The sequence below is a fragment of the Onychostoma macrolepis genome, chromosome 21 (genome assembly GCF_012432095.1).
Source record: "Onychostoma macrolepis isolate SWU-2019 chromosome 21, ASM1243209v1, whole genome shotgun sequence".
Classification (NCBI taxonomy): Eukaryota; Metazoa; Chordata; class Actinopteri; order Cypriniformes; family Cyprinidae; genus Onychostoma; species Onychostoma macrolepis.
This window is the reverse complement of record NC_081175.1, coordinates 5,263,242-5,281,773: the sequence shown is the minus strand read 5'-3', so window position 1 is coordinate 5,281,773 and position 18,532 is coordinate 5,263,242. Positions and strand designations below refer to the sequence as shown.

General features: G+C 43.2%; 1 protein-coding gene across 1 annotated transcript in view; it reads left to right on the top strand.

Annotated features, from left to right (window-relative positions):
* The window catches only part of nsg2 (neuronal vesicle trafficking associated 2), a 31,039-nt gene extending 12,744 nt beyond the window's left edge, over positions 1-18,295 (top strand). The window contains exons 4-5 of the mRNA XM_058758425.1: positions 14,712-14,822; positions 17,141-18,295. Coding sequence (XP_058614408.1) covers positions 14,712-14,822; positions 17,141-17,332 — 303 coding nt within the window. The 3' untranslated portion in view covers positions 17,333-18,295. The remainder of the gene's footprint in view (positions 1-14,711; positions 14,823-17,140) is intronic.
* The last annotated feature ends 237 nt before the right edge of the window (positions 18,296-18,532 follow it).

Sequence of the window (18,532 nt, the reverse complement as noted above, 5' to 3'; positions counted from 1 at the left end):
TTACAAATGTGTAATTATATTTACATGACAATTATATATTACATGAAGTTTCAGTAGACAATGACAATAAAAGAAAGTACTGTTTTGAAAATAAATTTAGAATGTTCTACATAGAGAGAATGTTGTTATGCTAGCAGCGTAATACTATAATAAGCTACACACACACACACACATATATATATATATATATATATATATATATATATATATATACACACACACATACACACACACACACACACACACTTTTTATTTATTTCAGAATTGAATATAATTCTTTACTTATCTGCCATCTTGGATTTAATTTATACTTTGCATTCTGGAATTGCCTTCTCTGCGAAGGACGTGATTTTGCCTTTACATTTCTAAAACAAGCTATATGCTGTCTAACATATGGAACAATATTCACATCAGGTACGTCCTTAAGATGGTGCCTCAGACAGTGAACAGAGCGAGGCCATACAGACGGGCATTGATGCTTAACAAATACTGAATAAACACCCTAGTCTTTTCTGTTCCCTTGATGCCTAATGCGTCACTGTGATTTTCCCCAGCCTTTCCTCATCCTGTTTCACCGCTGTGTGTCTGTAGCAAATGTTTAGGAACAGATGAAGCTTAAGATTACAAATCCCACAACTGTTTTTTTTTTTCTCAAAATGTCTGTGCGCTTTTCCTCAGTTAATCTTAGACGCTCAAAAATACAAGGTGGGAGGAGTGGGTAATTTGGAAAGCAGATGTCTGAGGTATTGTTCATCTAATAAAAATAAAAGTTGGATATCTTCTTTAATGCTCTGTGGTTAGCCTTGGCACACATCTCATAACAAAGTTACTCTTGGAAAATGAGTCTTCCGCCATCTGAAGCTAAGGGATGCATTGATTTACTTATTGACTGGCATCACACTGCTTTGTAGGAACCGTTGTTATGCGGCAAGAGTAGATGAAACTGAGAATCTCAGAACCCCTGAGGAAATTGTGACGGATGGGCTGCTCACACATATGGAGTGGAAAGTGGTCTGGCTGTGTTTGTAGGCAATTGTTAGAGTCGCAGAGGCAGCAGGGCAATGCCAGGAACAAGGGAGACTCATTGAACCACAACTACAGTATCCCAGAATCCTCATAATGAAAGCACAGGGATGCTAAGACAGATTTCTCAAAAAAGACGACAAATGAGAATTTTATTTTTACTAAACTGCACTGACAGTGGGGAGCAAGTGGCATATTCTTGCTTAAGAGTTCTAGGGCCCTATCATACACCCGGTGCAATGTGGTGCAAGGCGCGGTGCAAGTGTTTTTGCTAGTGTCAACCCGACGCAGTTCTCATTTCTCCGTCCTGCGCCGCGTTGTTTAAATAGCAAATGCATTTGCGCCCATTTGTGTGCCCATGGGCGTGCTGGTCTAAAAAAGAGGTGTGTTCAGGCGCATTGTTGGCGCCTTGCTATTTTGAGGAACTGAATATAGCGCAATATTTTTTTTGTTATTTAAAGAGTGTGTTAGTAGAAAATGCGCCTCTGGTCGCACAATGTGTCACGGGATGGGTCGAGAGATGAGGCGAGGACTCAAGTGCAGGAGAAAGTGGGTCTTTTAATAATAAAAAGAGAACAAAAACCACCCCGAAGGGGAAAAACAGGCAGGCAGGCAGGCAGAGACCACAGCACATGTAAACGAACCCACACACGACATGAAACGTCTGACATATAACAACGAAACATCACAGGACTGCAGACACCAGGAGACTATATGGGGAGCCAAACGAGGAGGACACAGGTGAAGTAAATGAAACAATAATGAGATAACAAGGAGGGTGGGGTGAGACAATAGACAGGAAAGCACATGGCACAAACAACAAACAATAAGCCATGTGCTAACACACACAGTGACATCTGGTGGCCAACCAGGGCACACCAGCAGGGCCGTGACACAACCCCCCCTTTAAGGAGCGGATACTAGACGCTCCACACACTAAAACTGAAAAGGGAAAAAAAATGTCTAGAGAGAGGTGGGCCGGAGGTGGATCAGGGGAGAGATGGTGGGCCAGGCCCATGTAGCGGCAGAGGGGACCTGGGGACTGAGGCAGCGCCCGGCGGGATAGGGACCCAGGGCAGAGCCAGCGCCACCACAGCGGTGTGTGTGGAGCTGCCCCTGGGAGCAGGCAATGACAGGCTCTGCCATTTCGGGAGCCTTGTGCGGGCACCGCCGCCTCGGGAGGAACGGCGGGCACCGCCGCCTCGGGAGGAATGTGGCGGAAACCGCCACTGGGAGCTTTGTGTGTAGGCACCGCCGCCTCGGAGGAACTGTGGCGGAAACCGCCGCCTCGAGAGCCTTGTGCGGGCACCGCCGCCTCGGGAGGAATGTGGCGAACACCGCCGCCTCGGGAGGAATGTGAGCGGAAACCGCCGCCTCGAGAGCCTTGTGTGCGGGCACCGCCGCCTCGGGAGGAATGTGGCGAAACCGCCGCCTCGGGAGAATGTGGCGGAAACCGCCGCCTCGAGAGCCTTGTGTGCGGGCACCGCCGCCTCGGGAGGAATGTGAGCGAACACCGCCGCCTCGGGAGGAATGCGAGCGGGCACCGCCGCCTCGGGAGGAATGCGTGCGGGCACCGCCGCCTCGGGAGAATGCGTGCGGGCACCGCCTCGGGAGAATGTGGCGGAAACCGCCGCCTCGAGAGCCCGTGTGCGGGCACCGCCGCCTCGGGAGGAATGTGAGCGAACCGCCGCCTCGGGAGGAATGTGAGCGGAAACCGCCGCCTCGGGAGGAATGTGTGCGGGCACCGCCGCCTCGGGAGGAATGTGAGCGGGCACCGCCGCCTCGGGAGGAATGTGAGCGGAAACCGCCGCCTCGAGAGCCTTGTGTGCGGGCACCGCCGCCTCGGGAGGAACGTGTGCGGAAACCGCCGCCTCGGGAGGAATGTGGCGGAAACCGCCGCCTCGAGAGCCTTGTGAGCGGAAACCGCCGCCTCGGGAGGAATGTGGCGAACACCGCCGCCTCGGGAGGAATGTGGCGAAACCGCCGCCTCGGGAGGAATGTGAGCGGAAACCGCCGCCTCGAGAGCCTTGTGTGCGGGCACCGCCGCCTCGGGAGGAACGTGTGCGGAAACCGCCGCCTCGGGAGGAATGTGAGCGAACACCGCCGCCTCGGGAGAATGTGGCGGAAACCGCCGCCTCGAGAGCCTTGTGTGCGGGCACCGCCGCCTCGGGAAGAATGTGGCGAACACCGCCGCCTCGGGAGGAATGTGAGCAGAAACCGCCGCCTCGGGAGGAATGTGCGAGCACCGCCGCCTCGGGAGGAATGTGGCGGAAACTGCCGCCTCGGGAGAATGTGGCGGAAACCGCCGCCTCGAGAGCCTTGTGTGCGGGCACCGCCGCCTCGGGAGAAACGTGTGCGGAAACCGCCGCCTCGGGAGGAATGTGGCGGAAACCGCCGCCTCGAGCGGAAACCGCCGCCTCGGCCTTGTGGCGGGCACCGCCGCCTCGGGAGGAATGTGGCGGAAACCGCCGCCTCGGGAGAATGTGGCGGGCACCGCCGCCTCGAAACCTTGTGGCGGAAACCGCCGCCTCGGGAGGAATGTGAGCGGAAACCGCCGCCTCGGGAGGTTCGCGAGCGGGCACCGCCGCCTCGGGAGGAATGTGAGCGGAAACCGCCGCCTCGGGAGGAATGTGAGCGGAAACCGCCGCCTCGGGAGGAATGTGGCGGGCACCCGCCTCGAGAAACCTTGTGGCGGAAACCGCCGCCTCGGGAGGAATGTGGCGGAAACCGCCGCCTCGGGAGGTTCGTGGCGGGCACCGCCGCCTCGAGAGGTTCGTGAGTGGGAACCGCCGCCTCGGAGGAACTGTGAGCGGCCACCGCCGCTTCGGGAGCGCGAGCCGACCACGCCGCTCGCATTGACATCAGTTGGGGTTCCTGCACGCTTCGCATCAGCCCGGGACGCTCTGGGAGCGGGCTGGAGGTACTGGGTGCGGCAGATGAGGCTTCTGGCGCCTTTGATTGCCGCTGGGGTGCTGCAGCCGTCGGCCAACACTGGAGGTGCTGCAGCAGGCGAGCACTGCCTGAGGCACTCCAGCCACCCTAGCTGGGGAACGTGCCAGGAACTCCACAAATTCCCCAAACGTCAGGTGGTCCAGCCCCCTCATCCTCCACCCTTTGAGGGGCTCCTCAAGGGCACTATTGAAAAGGTCCTTGAGGGCCGCATCATTGTACCCCAAACCCTCTGCTGCTCCACAGAACCTCAGGGCAAACTTCCTCACGTCAGTACCCTGCTGACGGAGGGAGCTCAGGGCCTGGAACTGGAGGATGCGTTGGTAGAGGGGGCTGCTGACGTTAGAGGCTGGTGGACGGTGTGAGCCCATTCTCCGCTGAGTCCTCATTTGGGATGTTTCGTTCTGTCACGGGATGGGTCGAGAGATGAGGCGAGGACTCAAGTGCAGGAGAAAGTGGGTCTTTTAATAATAAAAAGAGAACAAAAACCACCCCGAAGGGGAAAAACAGGCAGGCAGGCAGGCAGGCAGGCAGAGACCACAGCACATGTAAACGAACCCACACACGACATGAAACGTCTGACATATAACAACGAAACATCACAGGACTGCAGACACCAGGAGACTATATGGGGAGCCAAACGAGGAGGACACAGGTGAAGTAAATGAAACAATAATGAGATAACAAGGAGGGTGGGGTGAGACAATAGACAGGAAAGCACATGGCACAAACAACAAACAATAAGCCATGTGCTAACACACACAGTGACATCTGGTGGCCAACCAGGGCACACCAGCAGGGCCGTGACACAATGAGCATTCACTTTGCTTATTATGCACAGGAACACGCAGCAGCACACAAACATGCCAAATATTAAAAATGAAAGGATTACAGTGTAAAATAATACTACTGTGTAGGCTACATAATTATAAAAATGTCATACATGTCATAATGGATAGTCATTGCGTGTATCGGAATTAGTCTACCTATTTGCTCGCGCATGAGCAAATCCGTTTGCTCTCTGGAGACGTGTTCAGTCTGTGCACCTTAAAATTCCGCCGTTTAAATAGCGAATCCGCCATGGCGCGAGTGCAACTCGCTCTTAAAGGGGATGGGAGATGAGACTCTGATTGGTTTATTGCACGTTACACCCAAAAAACGCCCATTACTCATTGAGAGAATAGGGACAACCCGTTTAGACCATGCGCCCGGGCGGGCCGACTGTTTTTATCATCGTTAAACTAGCAAAAGTGGATTCGTACACACCCTGAGTGCATTTGCGCCATGCGCTTTAGACCATGCGCTTAGATCGTTAAAATAGGGCCCAAAGTCTTTAAATTTATGTGGTGAGAAAAAGTTCTGATGTTGCACTCACACAGAAAATAATAATACAAGAAAAACATACAGAAGGCAGTTGCAATAATTTATTTATTTCACAAAAAGGGACAGTGTACATTAATCAACATTTATAAATGTAAATGTACCCAAATTAGCCCAAAGGCTAGTTTTCATTGGTAGTCCCTTTGCCAGAGGTTTTTAGGCCAAAAAGCTAAATATGTGCAAAGAAAGCCATTTGATCGTATTCTAGTAAATGGGAAATTAATACATTGTTCGGATCATCCACTATAGAGGCTCATAATGGACCCTTTTCACAAGGCTGTGATGACGCGTTTAACGATCATCAGCATCGTAAATCCTTGAAAGTCACCTTTCACTTGAATATCACCTTTGCATCAAATTACAAAAAAAACTAGTTAACACTAATGGGAGGGTGTTTCTAATGCAGCGTCTATGGGAGGGATGATAAATTTGACATTCTCTCTTCTGACTGGCCTAATCAGTCTCTCTCAATTTTTTTCCTGATATTGAAAGTCATGAAAACACTATCGTGGAGTGTTTCTTTTGCTTTTTGAGCAAATGGGAATGCAAAAAATATATTTGTGGTACTCTCCCATTCACTGCTCTTCAAGTTAACCCGACTATGACGACTTCCACTGCCGAGAAACCCGGAAATGTGAAAAAGTCCATTGGAAACACGTTCCTCTACCTACATTTCTGCATAACTCAAAAAACTTACCTATAAGTAAGACGTTTCCAGTTGTAATGAACACTAGATTGTCTCTTAGTCAAGTTATTTAAATAAATAACAATTAAAACACTATGGATGAAACATTTTTTGTAATCATCACCATCAGAGGAGGTTTTGGTTGTTAGTTAGCCATTCTGCAAATTATTTGGTTCCATTGTTTAGCATAGGCTATATATGGACCTGGACAAACAAGCATCCATTGTGTAGCGAGATAGTGGACCCTTATGACCAGAAGTGCCTATTAGTAAGTGAGACTTGAGAAAAAAGTAAAATGTGTGGTGTCAAAGAGTAGACAGGTTTATTCATTCAGTGTGAAAATATGGCAGTGTTAGATATGGTTCTTCTGCCTTTGACACATTAAGATTGTGTTCTCAAATTAATATAGTATTCCCAAGGAGTCAATATGACATGGCTACAGCATTAAATGATGTGGCTGTGATTTTTTTTTTTTTTTCAAAATCTGTCTCTTCCATAAAAAAATATTAATTTTTAACTGGTAAATATGAAAGTTAAGCATCAGTGTATAGACCTGAGTATACTTCTTTTTGTAAAAAGTAAGGCTGCCCCCTAATAGTCGACTAACCATTAGTCGACCAGAAGAGGCTTGGTCGATCAAAATTTTATTAGTCACTTAGTTGCAGAAAATAATAAAAAAATAAATAAATCCACATTGGCGAATTTACGCAGATCGGTAACGGCTGGTCTATATGGAAGTACATCAGGCATCATTCATCGACCTTAAATATAACTTATCATCTGAAATATGTTAGTAGCAGCAACTTTACATGTCTGCTCAATCTAATGTTAACCTAGAAAGATGTGCACTATTGAAGTGTCTGTGAGGAGTGTGGAAGTTGAACAGTAGCTCCGCTCACTGCATGACAGATGGAGGCACCGGTGCGATCACCTGCTCTTAAAAAACTCCATTATTTTTGGTCATATAGATAATAGTAATACATCTTATTTGTGTGCACTCACAATAACAACAAAACATGGCGCTTTTGTAAAATAATGAAAGTAAACAAGATGCGCTTTCTGCCATCTCTGTCTCTGTGAACTTGAGCGTGAAACTCTGTGTATAGGCTACTTGCCTTACAGACATAAAAAAAAATATATCTATAGAGAGTGAAATGTCTACTTTCAAATAAACCAATTCAAATGGAAGACAAATATTCTCAGATTATGTAATCCGTATGAAACATGCATGCAGGCGCATCGCTACTCAGTCAGTGTTGCCGACTTCATCTCTTAAACCGAAAATAAAAAGTTTATCAATGAATTGTTAAAATGTTAATGCAGCCTCCTTACTGTTTTTCCCTGACACATTCACAATCATTACTTCTGCTGGTGTGCCGTGGCAAGCTTTATGCATGTGCTTGAGCGCTTATTAGGCAATGTAGGCAATTAAAGATGCAATTTTAGGATTTAAATGGTTTATTAATAAACATGATTAGTCGACTAATGCTTCAAATGAACGACTAGTAGTTGACCAGAAAAATCTTTAGTCGAGAGCAGCCCTAGTAAAAAGTATAACTTCGAAGTTCATCTAAACTAATTTTCAGCAAGAACATGTTATTTAGACTGTCCTTGAAACACTCCAGTTAAGCTTTTTATATATAGCCATGGCTTATTCAGTTAGCAAAGCTAGTAAACAAGTGCCAGACATACTATACGCTGAAAAAAATCAGTCCTGGCTTTGTCTATCAGAATACAGTGCCTAATAGACAAGAAGTAAATTCAATTGTGCCATAATTATGGTAATTATAAATGCATCTTGGGGGAACAATTAAAACCATTAGCAAGGTTCAAACAAGGAAAAACTCTTTCAAACATGGAGTCACAGAGGCTGGCAAATGGTGACCTGAGCTGCAGAACATTCAGGTGGGAGAAGGCCATTCAGTATTTATTAAAAGGCAGTGTAGAGGCAGGGAGTATTATAGAGCAATATTATAGATGGGCAGACAATAGAGGAGAGAAACAAGTATGAAAGAGGACGGACTCGACAGAAAAATAATAAAATGCAACAGCACTATTTTGTAATGTTCTTGGTGTCTGGAGAGAAGAAAGACGAATATCTGTTTTTTTGGACTTGGTGCATGATATCAAGTTTTTAGGCATATAACATGGTGCTATCACAGCATTCTTCGAAGTTCATTGGATTATAGCGTATACCATAGGAACATCAACAAACATGGTATTTTTTAAGGTTGTATTGTGTAATTTCATTAAAGTACGGAAGTACGAAATAAGGTCAGTTGACCCTTCACAAAAACCTGCCTCCACAGTTACTGTTGCTATGTCCGACAAGCCATGCTGCTCTCACACTACACATCATGTTCTCACACAGTAAAAAATACATCTTGAAGCAAAGAGGAAACTGTCAACACGCTGACAGACAAAACAGACCAGGTTACTTTAGCTTTCAAATTTTGTCATTTTTTAAAGAAATTCAAACAATAAATACTGTTTTGTGGCTCTTTAATGTGTCGTGACAGATCACTGTATTGCCTCAGTTCAAGCAACACGTAAACCGATCATCTCTTCCTCTTTACTAGTTATAGGATGAAATAAACATGAAAGAACTTCAGAAAGCATCTTGTTTTAACCATGGAAAGGTGTCAATGTTTCAAGTTTAAGTCCACCGAAGTTAATCTACTCTCCTGTCTGATTTATTTGTTAAATTTTGCTTGCAGTATGCATCAGACGTTCAGTGGAGTGAGACTAAGCCGGAATAGGGAAAAGTATTTTAACATCTATGGGTGTAATATTGGGTTTCAGATTTGTTTTTTCATCTGTACATCTTTGCATGCTATAATTTTATTTATAATAAAGGTCTGTAGCCTCTGTAGTACATGCAGAATCAGCATGAAGCATTAATACTCCCAGCACTCCAGAGAAGATGAGCTATTGAATAAATCCACCCTGGGGATTATGGTTTTCTGGACATAGATTAATCTGCCCCCCACCCCATACACACCAAAAAAAAAAACAACACCAGGGACCAAGAAAAACAACAACAAAACACCCTACAACCTTGAGGGTTATCAGTAGGGCACAATAATGATGAATAAACTATGTGGGGGTGACAAACATGAAAGCAGATGGTGGTATGTCTTGTGTGCCACAAACACTTTGACATTTGAGCCAGAATGACCTCATTTTATGCCGATTCTGTCCCCTGTCTGGATTTGATTTCACCAGAATGAGATTTTTTTTTTTGTTGGTCCCTATCTTTCTTTAATTGTGGATGGGAATGAAAAATATTTTAATGTCTATGAAGACAGCATTAACAATATGCAAAAATAATGAATCATGAATAATTATTAATTTATTTATCCTGCAAACAACAGCAGGTGCTCAGATTGAAGCAAAAAAGACAATTCAAGTCTTTCCCCATCAAACCATAGCCAAATTTAATGCAGGATTTCCAAAAAAACTTTTTGAAAATGTCCCATCAGGGGGTAGCTTTAAACACTAAAGTGGTTCAAATCTAGATGCTACTTAGAGCGTGAAAGGCACCCAGCCATTTTGGCGCTAGTCCCACCACTTAGCAACACAGTACAAATGGGGCCAATTTTGGCCAAGGACATCAGGCTGTACACTTGTTTAATTTGTAATAAGAGAATAAATAAATGGAGAGAGAAAAACAGATAACGGTCATATGATTCTAAAATTAATCAAGCTGATATTGTGTTTTGCATTTTACCTCACTTGTGGTTTCTATCATGCATCTCTAGTAATGTTTTTCTTAACTAGTGATCTGTTTAACTGTGTGCTTCCATATCCTAAAATGAAATAGACCCTCAAAAGTAGCATCTGAAATGCTCTTAATAGGCCATACAAATAGTTCTTGTGTGAAGTGCTTGTACAGTTGATTTACATAGGGTTTGACATTAGCATGATGCTAAGCTAACAACATGATTATCTAATAATGTGACAAAAAAAGAAAAGAAAAGAAATTAAGAAAAAAACAATATGGAATGCTGCAGTGATGACTACATCACGACTATTCCACCATTAAGCTGCTGACAACTCTTTTAGTCTTTATAAAAAAAAACACTCAAACTTTGAGTTAGAATAGTTTGCAAGAGCACGACAGCAGTAAAAGCAAACTAGCAGACTAAGTTTGCTTTCGAGCGGTCTCTCCCATTGGGGAAACTCGTGTTTACTCTGAATACTGAAGCCTGATTTGTTCTGATTCATCTAGCTACATGAACAAATGGTGCTTCAGCCAGCCAAAAGGGATGGGGCCGACTGCTATATAAGTTGGCTCTGAGCGCCATTTCATCAGAATTTTCTTCTACAGCTTGAAGATCATCCCCTCGCTGGACTCTGAAGGAGATGAAGCAGCATTCCCTGAGCACATTTCCACTGCGACATTATTTCAAATGTGCGAGAGCATGAGTCTCACCCCGCTTCACTCGCTAATCACCTTCTTTCATGAAAGTGGTCCCAGTAGCCTGATAGAAAGAAACAGTGGGGCAACGCGATTGGCCACTAGTGAACTCACACCAGCACAAATCCTGTGTGCTTCACTCTCCCAACAATGCCTCGACACAAGTGTATTTTGTACGTAAGGATCAGCACCCCTCGTCTGCAGCGAACTGCTTGATTTCCTTTGGCAGATCTGAGGAAGAAGCTGCCGCTGATGACTCCATGTCGCTGACTGTTGACAGCTTCAGATGTAGAGGAGTGGCATCTGTGACATCATGTGACATCAGTGGTTCAACTGTAATTTTACGAATCTATGAGAATACTTTTTGTGCACAAAGAAAACAAAAATAGCAACTTTATTCAACTTGTTACTGTCTTCCGCCTTTATCGAAAGTACCACAACACAAATTTGTTTTCCAAAGATGAACAAAGGTCTTACGGGTTTGGAACAACATGAGGGCAAATAATTAATGACAGAATTTTCATTTTTGGTGAACTAACCCTTTAAGGAGCTTCGTACAGTGACTGACCTGGCTCTCTGCACTACAAAGACCACTGTGCAGGCGATCGACAAGGCCATGGCCAACCTGGTGGTTCTGAAGTGCAACCTTTCATTGAATCTAATGGAGATCAAGGACGCTAACAAGGTCACCTTCCGGGATTCCCCAGTTTCCCCCATGGGACTGAGGTCCTACTAAAGTAGTCAAGCTCGGCAGCTGGTCCAAGTCCAACAGCGCCCTCAGACAGCTAAACGCTTCCCTTTTCGTAAGTGCCAGGGACCCCGCCCAAGAGTGACATTAGACTCTTAAGCTGCAGAAGCCGTCCTGATCCCAATGCAGAGAGGAAGAGGATAGGGCAAGGTCCTGCCGAGGCCGGACTGCCCTCAAAGAAGTCTTGCACTTGCTTTCCATCCCCCCGCTTAGCTCTGGGCAATGGAAGCTCTGCTCAAGCAGGGCCCATCCTTTTAACTCAGCACACGCCCAAGCTAACTACCACTGTGATAGCGGATCCACATACTCGAAAGAGCACTTCCCCTTTTCCCATTACCACGAATGTCAGTGGCCCACTTCCATGTGGTGACCTGCCACTCGAAAGACTCAGACCGCTTGCCACCCGGCTCCAGGCTTTGAAAGCCATCCTGGGCATGTCAAGCTGAGTCCTGCAGACCATAGAACAAGGTTACTCTCTCCAGTTCGCTTGCAGACCCCAGGCCAATGACTCTTACGTTCTCTGGGCCAAAGTGCAAAGTCTGCTTGCACAAGGGGCTGTAGAGATGGTTCCTCTACCGAACAACGAGTCAGGTTTTTACAGCCACTACTTCCTTGTTCTCAAGAGAAATGGCAGGCTCAGGTCCATTCTCAATCTCAGACAACTGAACTACACTCTAACGAAAAGCCCGTTCAGGATGTTGACTTCGAAACACATCCTTGTGCAAATATGCCGCAGGGACTGGTTTTTATTGGTGGATCTAAAAGACGCTTACTTTCACAACCAGATAGCCCCTCATCACAGACCTTTAAGGCAGCGGTTCTCAATTCCAGTCCTCTCTTATCGCTTCAGACGTTTGTTCTATTCGAACTTAAGTGCCCTGCGAAGTAGACATCACCGGATATTCCGCCATGATTCCAGTTCGAAGTGAGCGTATATGTTCAATTTAAAGGTCATTAAAGTGTACAAGACGTGAATTTAAATTGTATTTATTTACGCATGCATTTGTCACACTTCACACTTAAGTAAGTTTCGTCGGTTTGTGAATACGCTGCAGGCAGTGGCATTGCGCAAAAATGTAATGAATGTTCGGAAGACGTAAACTTCAATGGATTTCCCCTGCTCAGGGAGTAGGGAGCAACGAACACTGTGTAGGGAGCATGCAATCGGAACACAGTTCATGCACGTAGCTCTCTTCTAACGAGCTGTTGATCTGAATCAGGTGTGTTAACTAAGAGAGACATGCAAAATATGCAGAGCGGGGGGGCGCGAGGACTGGAATTGAGAACCGCTGCTTTAAGGGGTTCGCGTTCGAGGGAGTTGCGTATCAATATACAGTCCTTTCCTTTGGGTTGTCTCTGGCCCTGCACACATGGGACTTATCCACAGTTTCCAGTGCTAGAACAAATAGTTTTGCTGTTGAGGTTAATTTATGATTTATATATGTGTGTGTGTGCCTTAGATTTTGTCTAAAATTATGTATCTTAGGAAGCAGCATAATGTTGCTGTTTATTTTGGAACAATATTTGTATCTGGTGCCATCCAGTTCAGAAACCACTATATCTGTAGAAAAATTTCCATTAATTCACTCTCAAACATACAGTTCAGTTATACACCCTCTGTTTTTTTTTTAAATCAGCTACACCAGTGTCACAAAAAACAGTGTCCATAGTGCTGTGGATTTAGTTGTTAATAGTAATTTTGACATAAGATGGCAGTTTTTTTAATTGATTTAGCAGAAGGTTTGCAGCACTTTTCTGACAGCACAGGCATTTTTCAGTATCTTGGAGAGATCTGAAATATTCAGATGTCAACTGGTTTTCTCTCATTTATCTTTCATTCCAATTTGCATAATTCTAATTAGTCAGTCCTCAAAAACATCCATTTGATGTTTCTTGGAGTAAAAAGCTAAAAGTGGCTGGAATTTTTACAGAACTAATCGCCCCTGACAAATTAGACTGGTCTGGTCAAGAAATGGCTTCTTTAAGCCTAGGATTTCTAGATTGGACCACATAGATTTATTGTACGAGCTGCTTTATCGAGACAAATGTAGTGTGACAGATTGAACTGCATCTTGTGAGGTGAATGTACTTGAAGATGACAGTGATGTGAAAAAATTAGCGCTGATGGGGAAAAAAAGACTACAGAGATGTGATCACACTATTGTCTCCATCCGACCGTTTAGCCCCAGTTCTGTCTTTGCCTTTGCAGAGGTTTAAAGAACAAACAGAGAGTTCGAAATTGGAAGTTGTTTTGCATTTGTTTCATAATTGACGCCCATGCAGTGTATGGCACACTTTTGAATTCATTTATAATATGTGAGAACAACATAAATGTATATCTTTCATTAAGTTATCATGTATCCAACTTGGAAAAATATAAGCAATATATAGTTATATAGAAATATATAGAAATATTTCTTATCACTTTTAACAAACATTGGACATTGAACGCTTATGGTTACTAAATTCTAAATTCTGAATTTATTTTCACTGAATTTAAACAAAGTTAAATTCACTTGAGAAGCAGGTTCACTTGATGTTTTAAGACTTTGCAATGTACAAGGTTATGACCATTTGATCTAGACTTGTGCAGTTGGCAAATGCTTTATTACAAAGTGACTTGCATTGCATTTCTTGCTTTTCCCTCTTGACCTTGGCATGGTGTACTGTTTGAGCTACAAGTAAAGTGTCAATCTTTGGGTGTTTTCACACCTGGCCCATTGTTTCGGAACCTGGCACGTTTCCCCCCTTAGCTCGGTTCGTTTGGGCATATGTGAACACAGCAATTGTGCTCGGATCCATGCCAAAACAATTGGTCTGAGATCGCCTGAACGAGGTGGTCTTGGCTCTGGAGCGGTTCGGTTGTAGTGAGAAAGAAATCCGATGCAACGGACCAGCGAACCCGGCTATATCACAATGTATGATGGGTAATTACATAAGTTCCGTGAAAAGCATTAGCTTTGTTGTTTTGCTAATTCCTCAAAATGAACCTGTGAATGTCTGTGGATGAGCACGTCTTCGCCATTCAAAATCAAAGCACACTTTTTCATTTTATAATGCTGTCTTATTGCTCTTCTTCGTAGTAGGTGCATTTTAAAAATGTTTTCCCGATGAATCCTGGACTCCTGCTCAAAATGATAAATTAATATAATGACAGCTACAAAAAATCCCAACAATAAGCCCACAAAGCTGTTGTTCCATCCTGACGGATGACAGCCGTGACAGCAAGCTGAGTGGAATCCCGGTAAATAAACCGTGGAACTTTGACCATCGAGAGAACAGTTTACTCGTGCATTTGGTCCAAATTAACAAATTTGGTCCGTTTAGAAACTTTGCCGTGTGAAAGGGAACCTCACCAAGAATAAAAAGCAACATTGTAATAATTTTAATCCCTGTTTCGGAACAAAGCAATCGATCTACAGGTGTGAAAGCACCCTTAACGACTTCTAGAATAGCTAAAAGGTCACAGTAATGAACTTTGTGTCTTTTTTTTTTTCCACATACAGGTGACCATCCTCATCATACTGGCCTTGGCCTTTCTGGCATGCATAGTGTTTCTGGTGGTGTACAAGGCGTTTACCTATGACCACACCTGCCCTGATGGCTTTGTGTATAAGGTAAGTAGATGAACACAGAGGGCCAGTTTTACTAACAGCTTGCACCAGTACAAACCGTCTTTTGGCGTCAAAATAGTACTGTCAGGTTTTACTAAAGACGCGCAGAGATGAATTAGCGGTGAAAAGGCGTGGACACAGTCATTTTTGCGCCTGACCTTATTATATGCATTTCTAGGAGTTTCCCTTTCAAATGCAAAAGTTATAGGAGGAGAGTATTCAAATGAATCACGCAAAGAGATTTACTATCATTTGCGCTTGTCAAATTACTGGCATTTGCGCTATTATTTAACGCCCCAAAAACCCATGTCTTAAACTATTTTGCGCTTGAAATGGATGCAATTTGTTGCTAAGAGAGGCACCGCAGAGAACAGAGAGCACGTGGTAGAAGGGAGAGTATTTTTTCCACACATATTAATTTATTTTGAATGCCAGAAGAACACATTATCCGAACATATCATTTACCAAGCCATGTTATTTTTCATTTGCTTCAGGACATAAAAAACGACTTGGAACCCTCAACTAGGAGTCACACAATATCAGCTCTATCAAAACCGTTGCAACCCTTCATTTTTTGGCCTCTGGTTCTTTTCAACGTACTGTGGCTTATTTATTTCTTTATTGTTTATTCGCGACTACGCTAATTTGTGCAGCACTTGGTGTATTGGTCGATATGTAAATGAGATGTTGCATCTGTGTTCTTTAATTTGCACGTTGTTAGTGAATCACCCGCAGAAATTTCCCCTCCCATCGGCGCTGTTTTGGAATTGCACTCTCGTGCTAATTTGCCCTGTTTAGTCAAATTGGCCCTAAATTTCTTAATTTCTTCATGTTCTTCATTTAGTAAACTACAACCCTTCGGCGCTAAATAAAACACTTCACCTGTTCAACAAATATCTTTGGGAAACATTTTTACAGTCATTAGCCAATTAAATATGCATTATTTCACTCATTATTACAAGACTATTTAAGCAATGAATTAAATTAAATACCTAAGTGGTTGTTTAATTTGACTAAACTACTAAAGACTAATACAGTTTCAACTGTCAAATGTTACATATAAATGCAATTACTTGGAGAGAAATACTGTAAATACAGTGGTTTGAAAAAGTTTTTGCCCCCTTCCGTTTTTTTATTTTTATTTTTTACATTTTTGTCACACTTGAATGATTCAGATCATCAAACAAATTGTAATGTTACACAAAGATACCGAGTAAATACAAAATGCAGTTTTGAAATAATGATTTCATTTATTAAGGGAAAAAGCTGTCCAAACCTGCCTGGCCCTACATGAAAAATTGGCCCCTAAATCTAATAACTGGTTGTGCCACCCTTTGCAGATAACTGGCAATGACTCTTTCACATTGCTGTGGAGGAATTTTGAAGAATTGTTTTAATTCACCCACATTGGAGGGTTTTCGAGCATGAATGGACTGTGTAAGGTCATGCCACAGCATGTCAATTGGATTTAAGCCCGGACTTTGACTTGGCCACTCCAAAACCTTAATTTTGTTTTTCTTGAGCCATTCAGAGGTGAACCTGCTGGTGTGTTTGGGATCATTGTCCTGCTGCATAACTCAAGTACACTTGAGCTTGAGGTCACAAACTGATGGCCGGACATTCTCCTTCAGGATTTTCTGATAGAGTGTAGAATTCATGGTTCCATAAATTACGGCAAGTCGTCCAGGTTGTGAAGCTGCAAAGCAGCCTCAGACCATCACACTACCACCACCATGTTTGACTGTTGGTATGATGTTATTATTATGAAATCCTGTGTTGGTTTTACGCCAGATGTAACGGGACACACACCTTTCAAAAAGTTCAACTTTTATCTCATGAGTCCACAGAATATTTGCCCTAAAAGCCTTGGGGATAATCAAGATATTTTTTGGCAAATGTGAGATGAGCCTTTGTGTTCTTTTTGGTCAGCAATGGCTTTTGCCTTGGAACTCTTCCATGGATGCCGTGATTTAACAGGAGGGGGCAATACATTTTTCATGTAGGGCCAGGTAGGTTTGGACAGCTTTTTTTCCCTTAATAAATGAAATCACCATTTAAAAACTGAATTTTGTATTTACTTGCATTATCTTTGTGTAATATTAAAATTTGTTTGATGATCTGAACCTTTTAAGTGTGACACATATGGCAAAAATTACAAAAAACAGGAAGGGGGCAAAATAGCCTTTTCATGGCACTGTATAGACTGCTGGAAAATTCCTAGTTGTTCAAAATAATACTAATGCCCACTTTGTTTTTAGGCCAAATTCCGCAATATTAAAATTTGGAGTTCTAATGTTACATATTCCTATTTTTCCCAACAGCACAAGCGCTGCATCCCTGCCTCACTGGAGGCCTACTACACTGCCCAGGATGCCAACAGCCGCGGCCGCTTTTACACCGTCATCAGCCACTACAGCATGGCCAAGCAGACCACCTCCCGCTCTGTTTCTCCATGGCTTCCCGCTGGAAGTGCCCAACATGATGTCAAGCCTCCCAACACAGACAGCCAATGAGATTTTCCATGCTGCTTTTTAAAGATTTGTCATCACGTCCACCTGCATCACGCAATTCCCTAACCCCCCAATATTTCCACCAGCTCATTTGTTTCTTTTTTGTCCAGTTTTAATTTTTTAGCTGCGTAGTTTTAATCTTATATTCATTTTTTTTATTATTATTTATTAATATTTATTTTTGTTGTACATTTTTTTTTTGTATTTAATACTCAACTATTGTTTGTACAAAGGCATGACTCTGCAATCTTGTCAAGCGGTTTCCCCACAATGTCTGTGAGTGTCAATGACCCATTATGGAAGCAGAATATCCATACGCCCCTTATGTAGTTAGGTAACAATCTTGAAAGGCATGATAAAACAGGGAGTTTTGTGCTTTTATTTCTGAAACAGCAGAAAATATACATACATGCTCTCATGTTAGAATATGAAAACAGACACCCTACTTGTTAGACTCATTTTTATGTACGACCTATTACAACATATTATTGAAATATTGATATAGGCCAACAATAAAATGGCAAAAGAACATATTGTAAATGTACAGAATGTTATGGTTCCTACTTTGAACCTCGATGTAAATAACTCATGAGAGCAATTACCCATGGTGTGTATGTTCGTCAGACACATTGTAATATTCTCACTGTTTCTCAATGGATGGAGGTGTTTAGAGCTTTGCGACTTGCTTTAGCTGGTGTCTATGCTTGCATTTAACCAGAGGCGAAACCTTGGACTCTTGAGATGATTTGGTGAAATGTCTCATCTGAATTCCTGCCAAAGCTTGATTTTCTGCTATGTTTGGTCTCAAGTCTGCTCTTTTTCCATTTTTATATTTGTTGTCAGAAAAAAAAAAAAATGGATTTTTGAAATCTTGTGCTGTTGTTTGTTGAGATGTAGCAAAGCCTTGAGTATTTTTGATTGTGTATCCTTTAGGTTCAAAATAATAAAGATATACAAGGTGTTCAATTGTTGTGTCTTTTGGCTCTTTTGGAGTATTTTGGTTTTTGTTGAGCTGTGGATTAGCACAGTGCATGTGTGTGTGTGTGTGTGTGTGTGTGATAAAATCATCTTCAGACAAACTGGGACATTTCAGCAACACGCATCTCATAAGAAAGGAAAATCACAAATGACATATCTTCGATATCTCACTTGTTTCTCTTTGTTCTCTTTGACACCAATGAAATGAAATAGAAAGAAAAATAA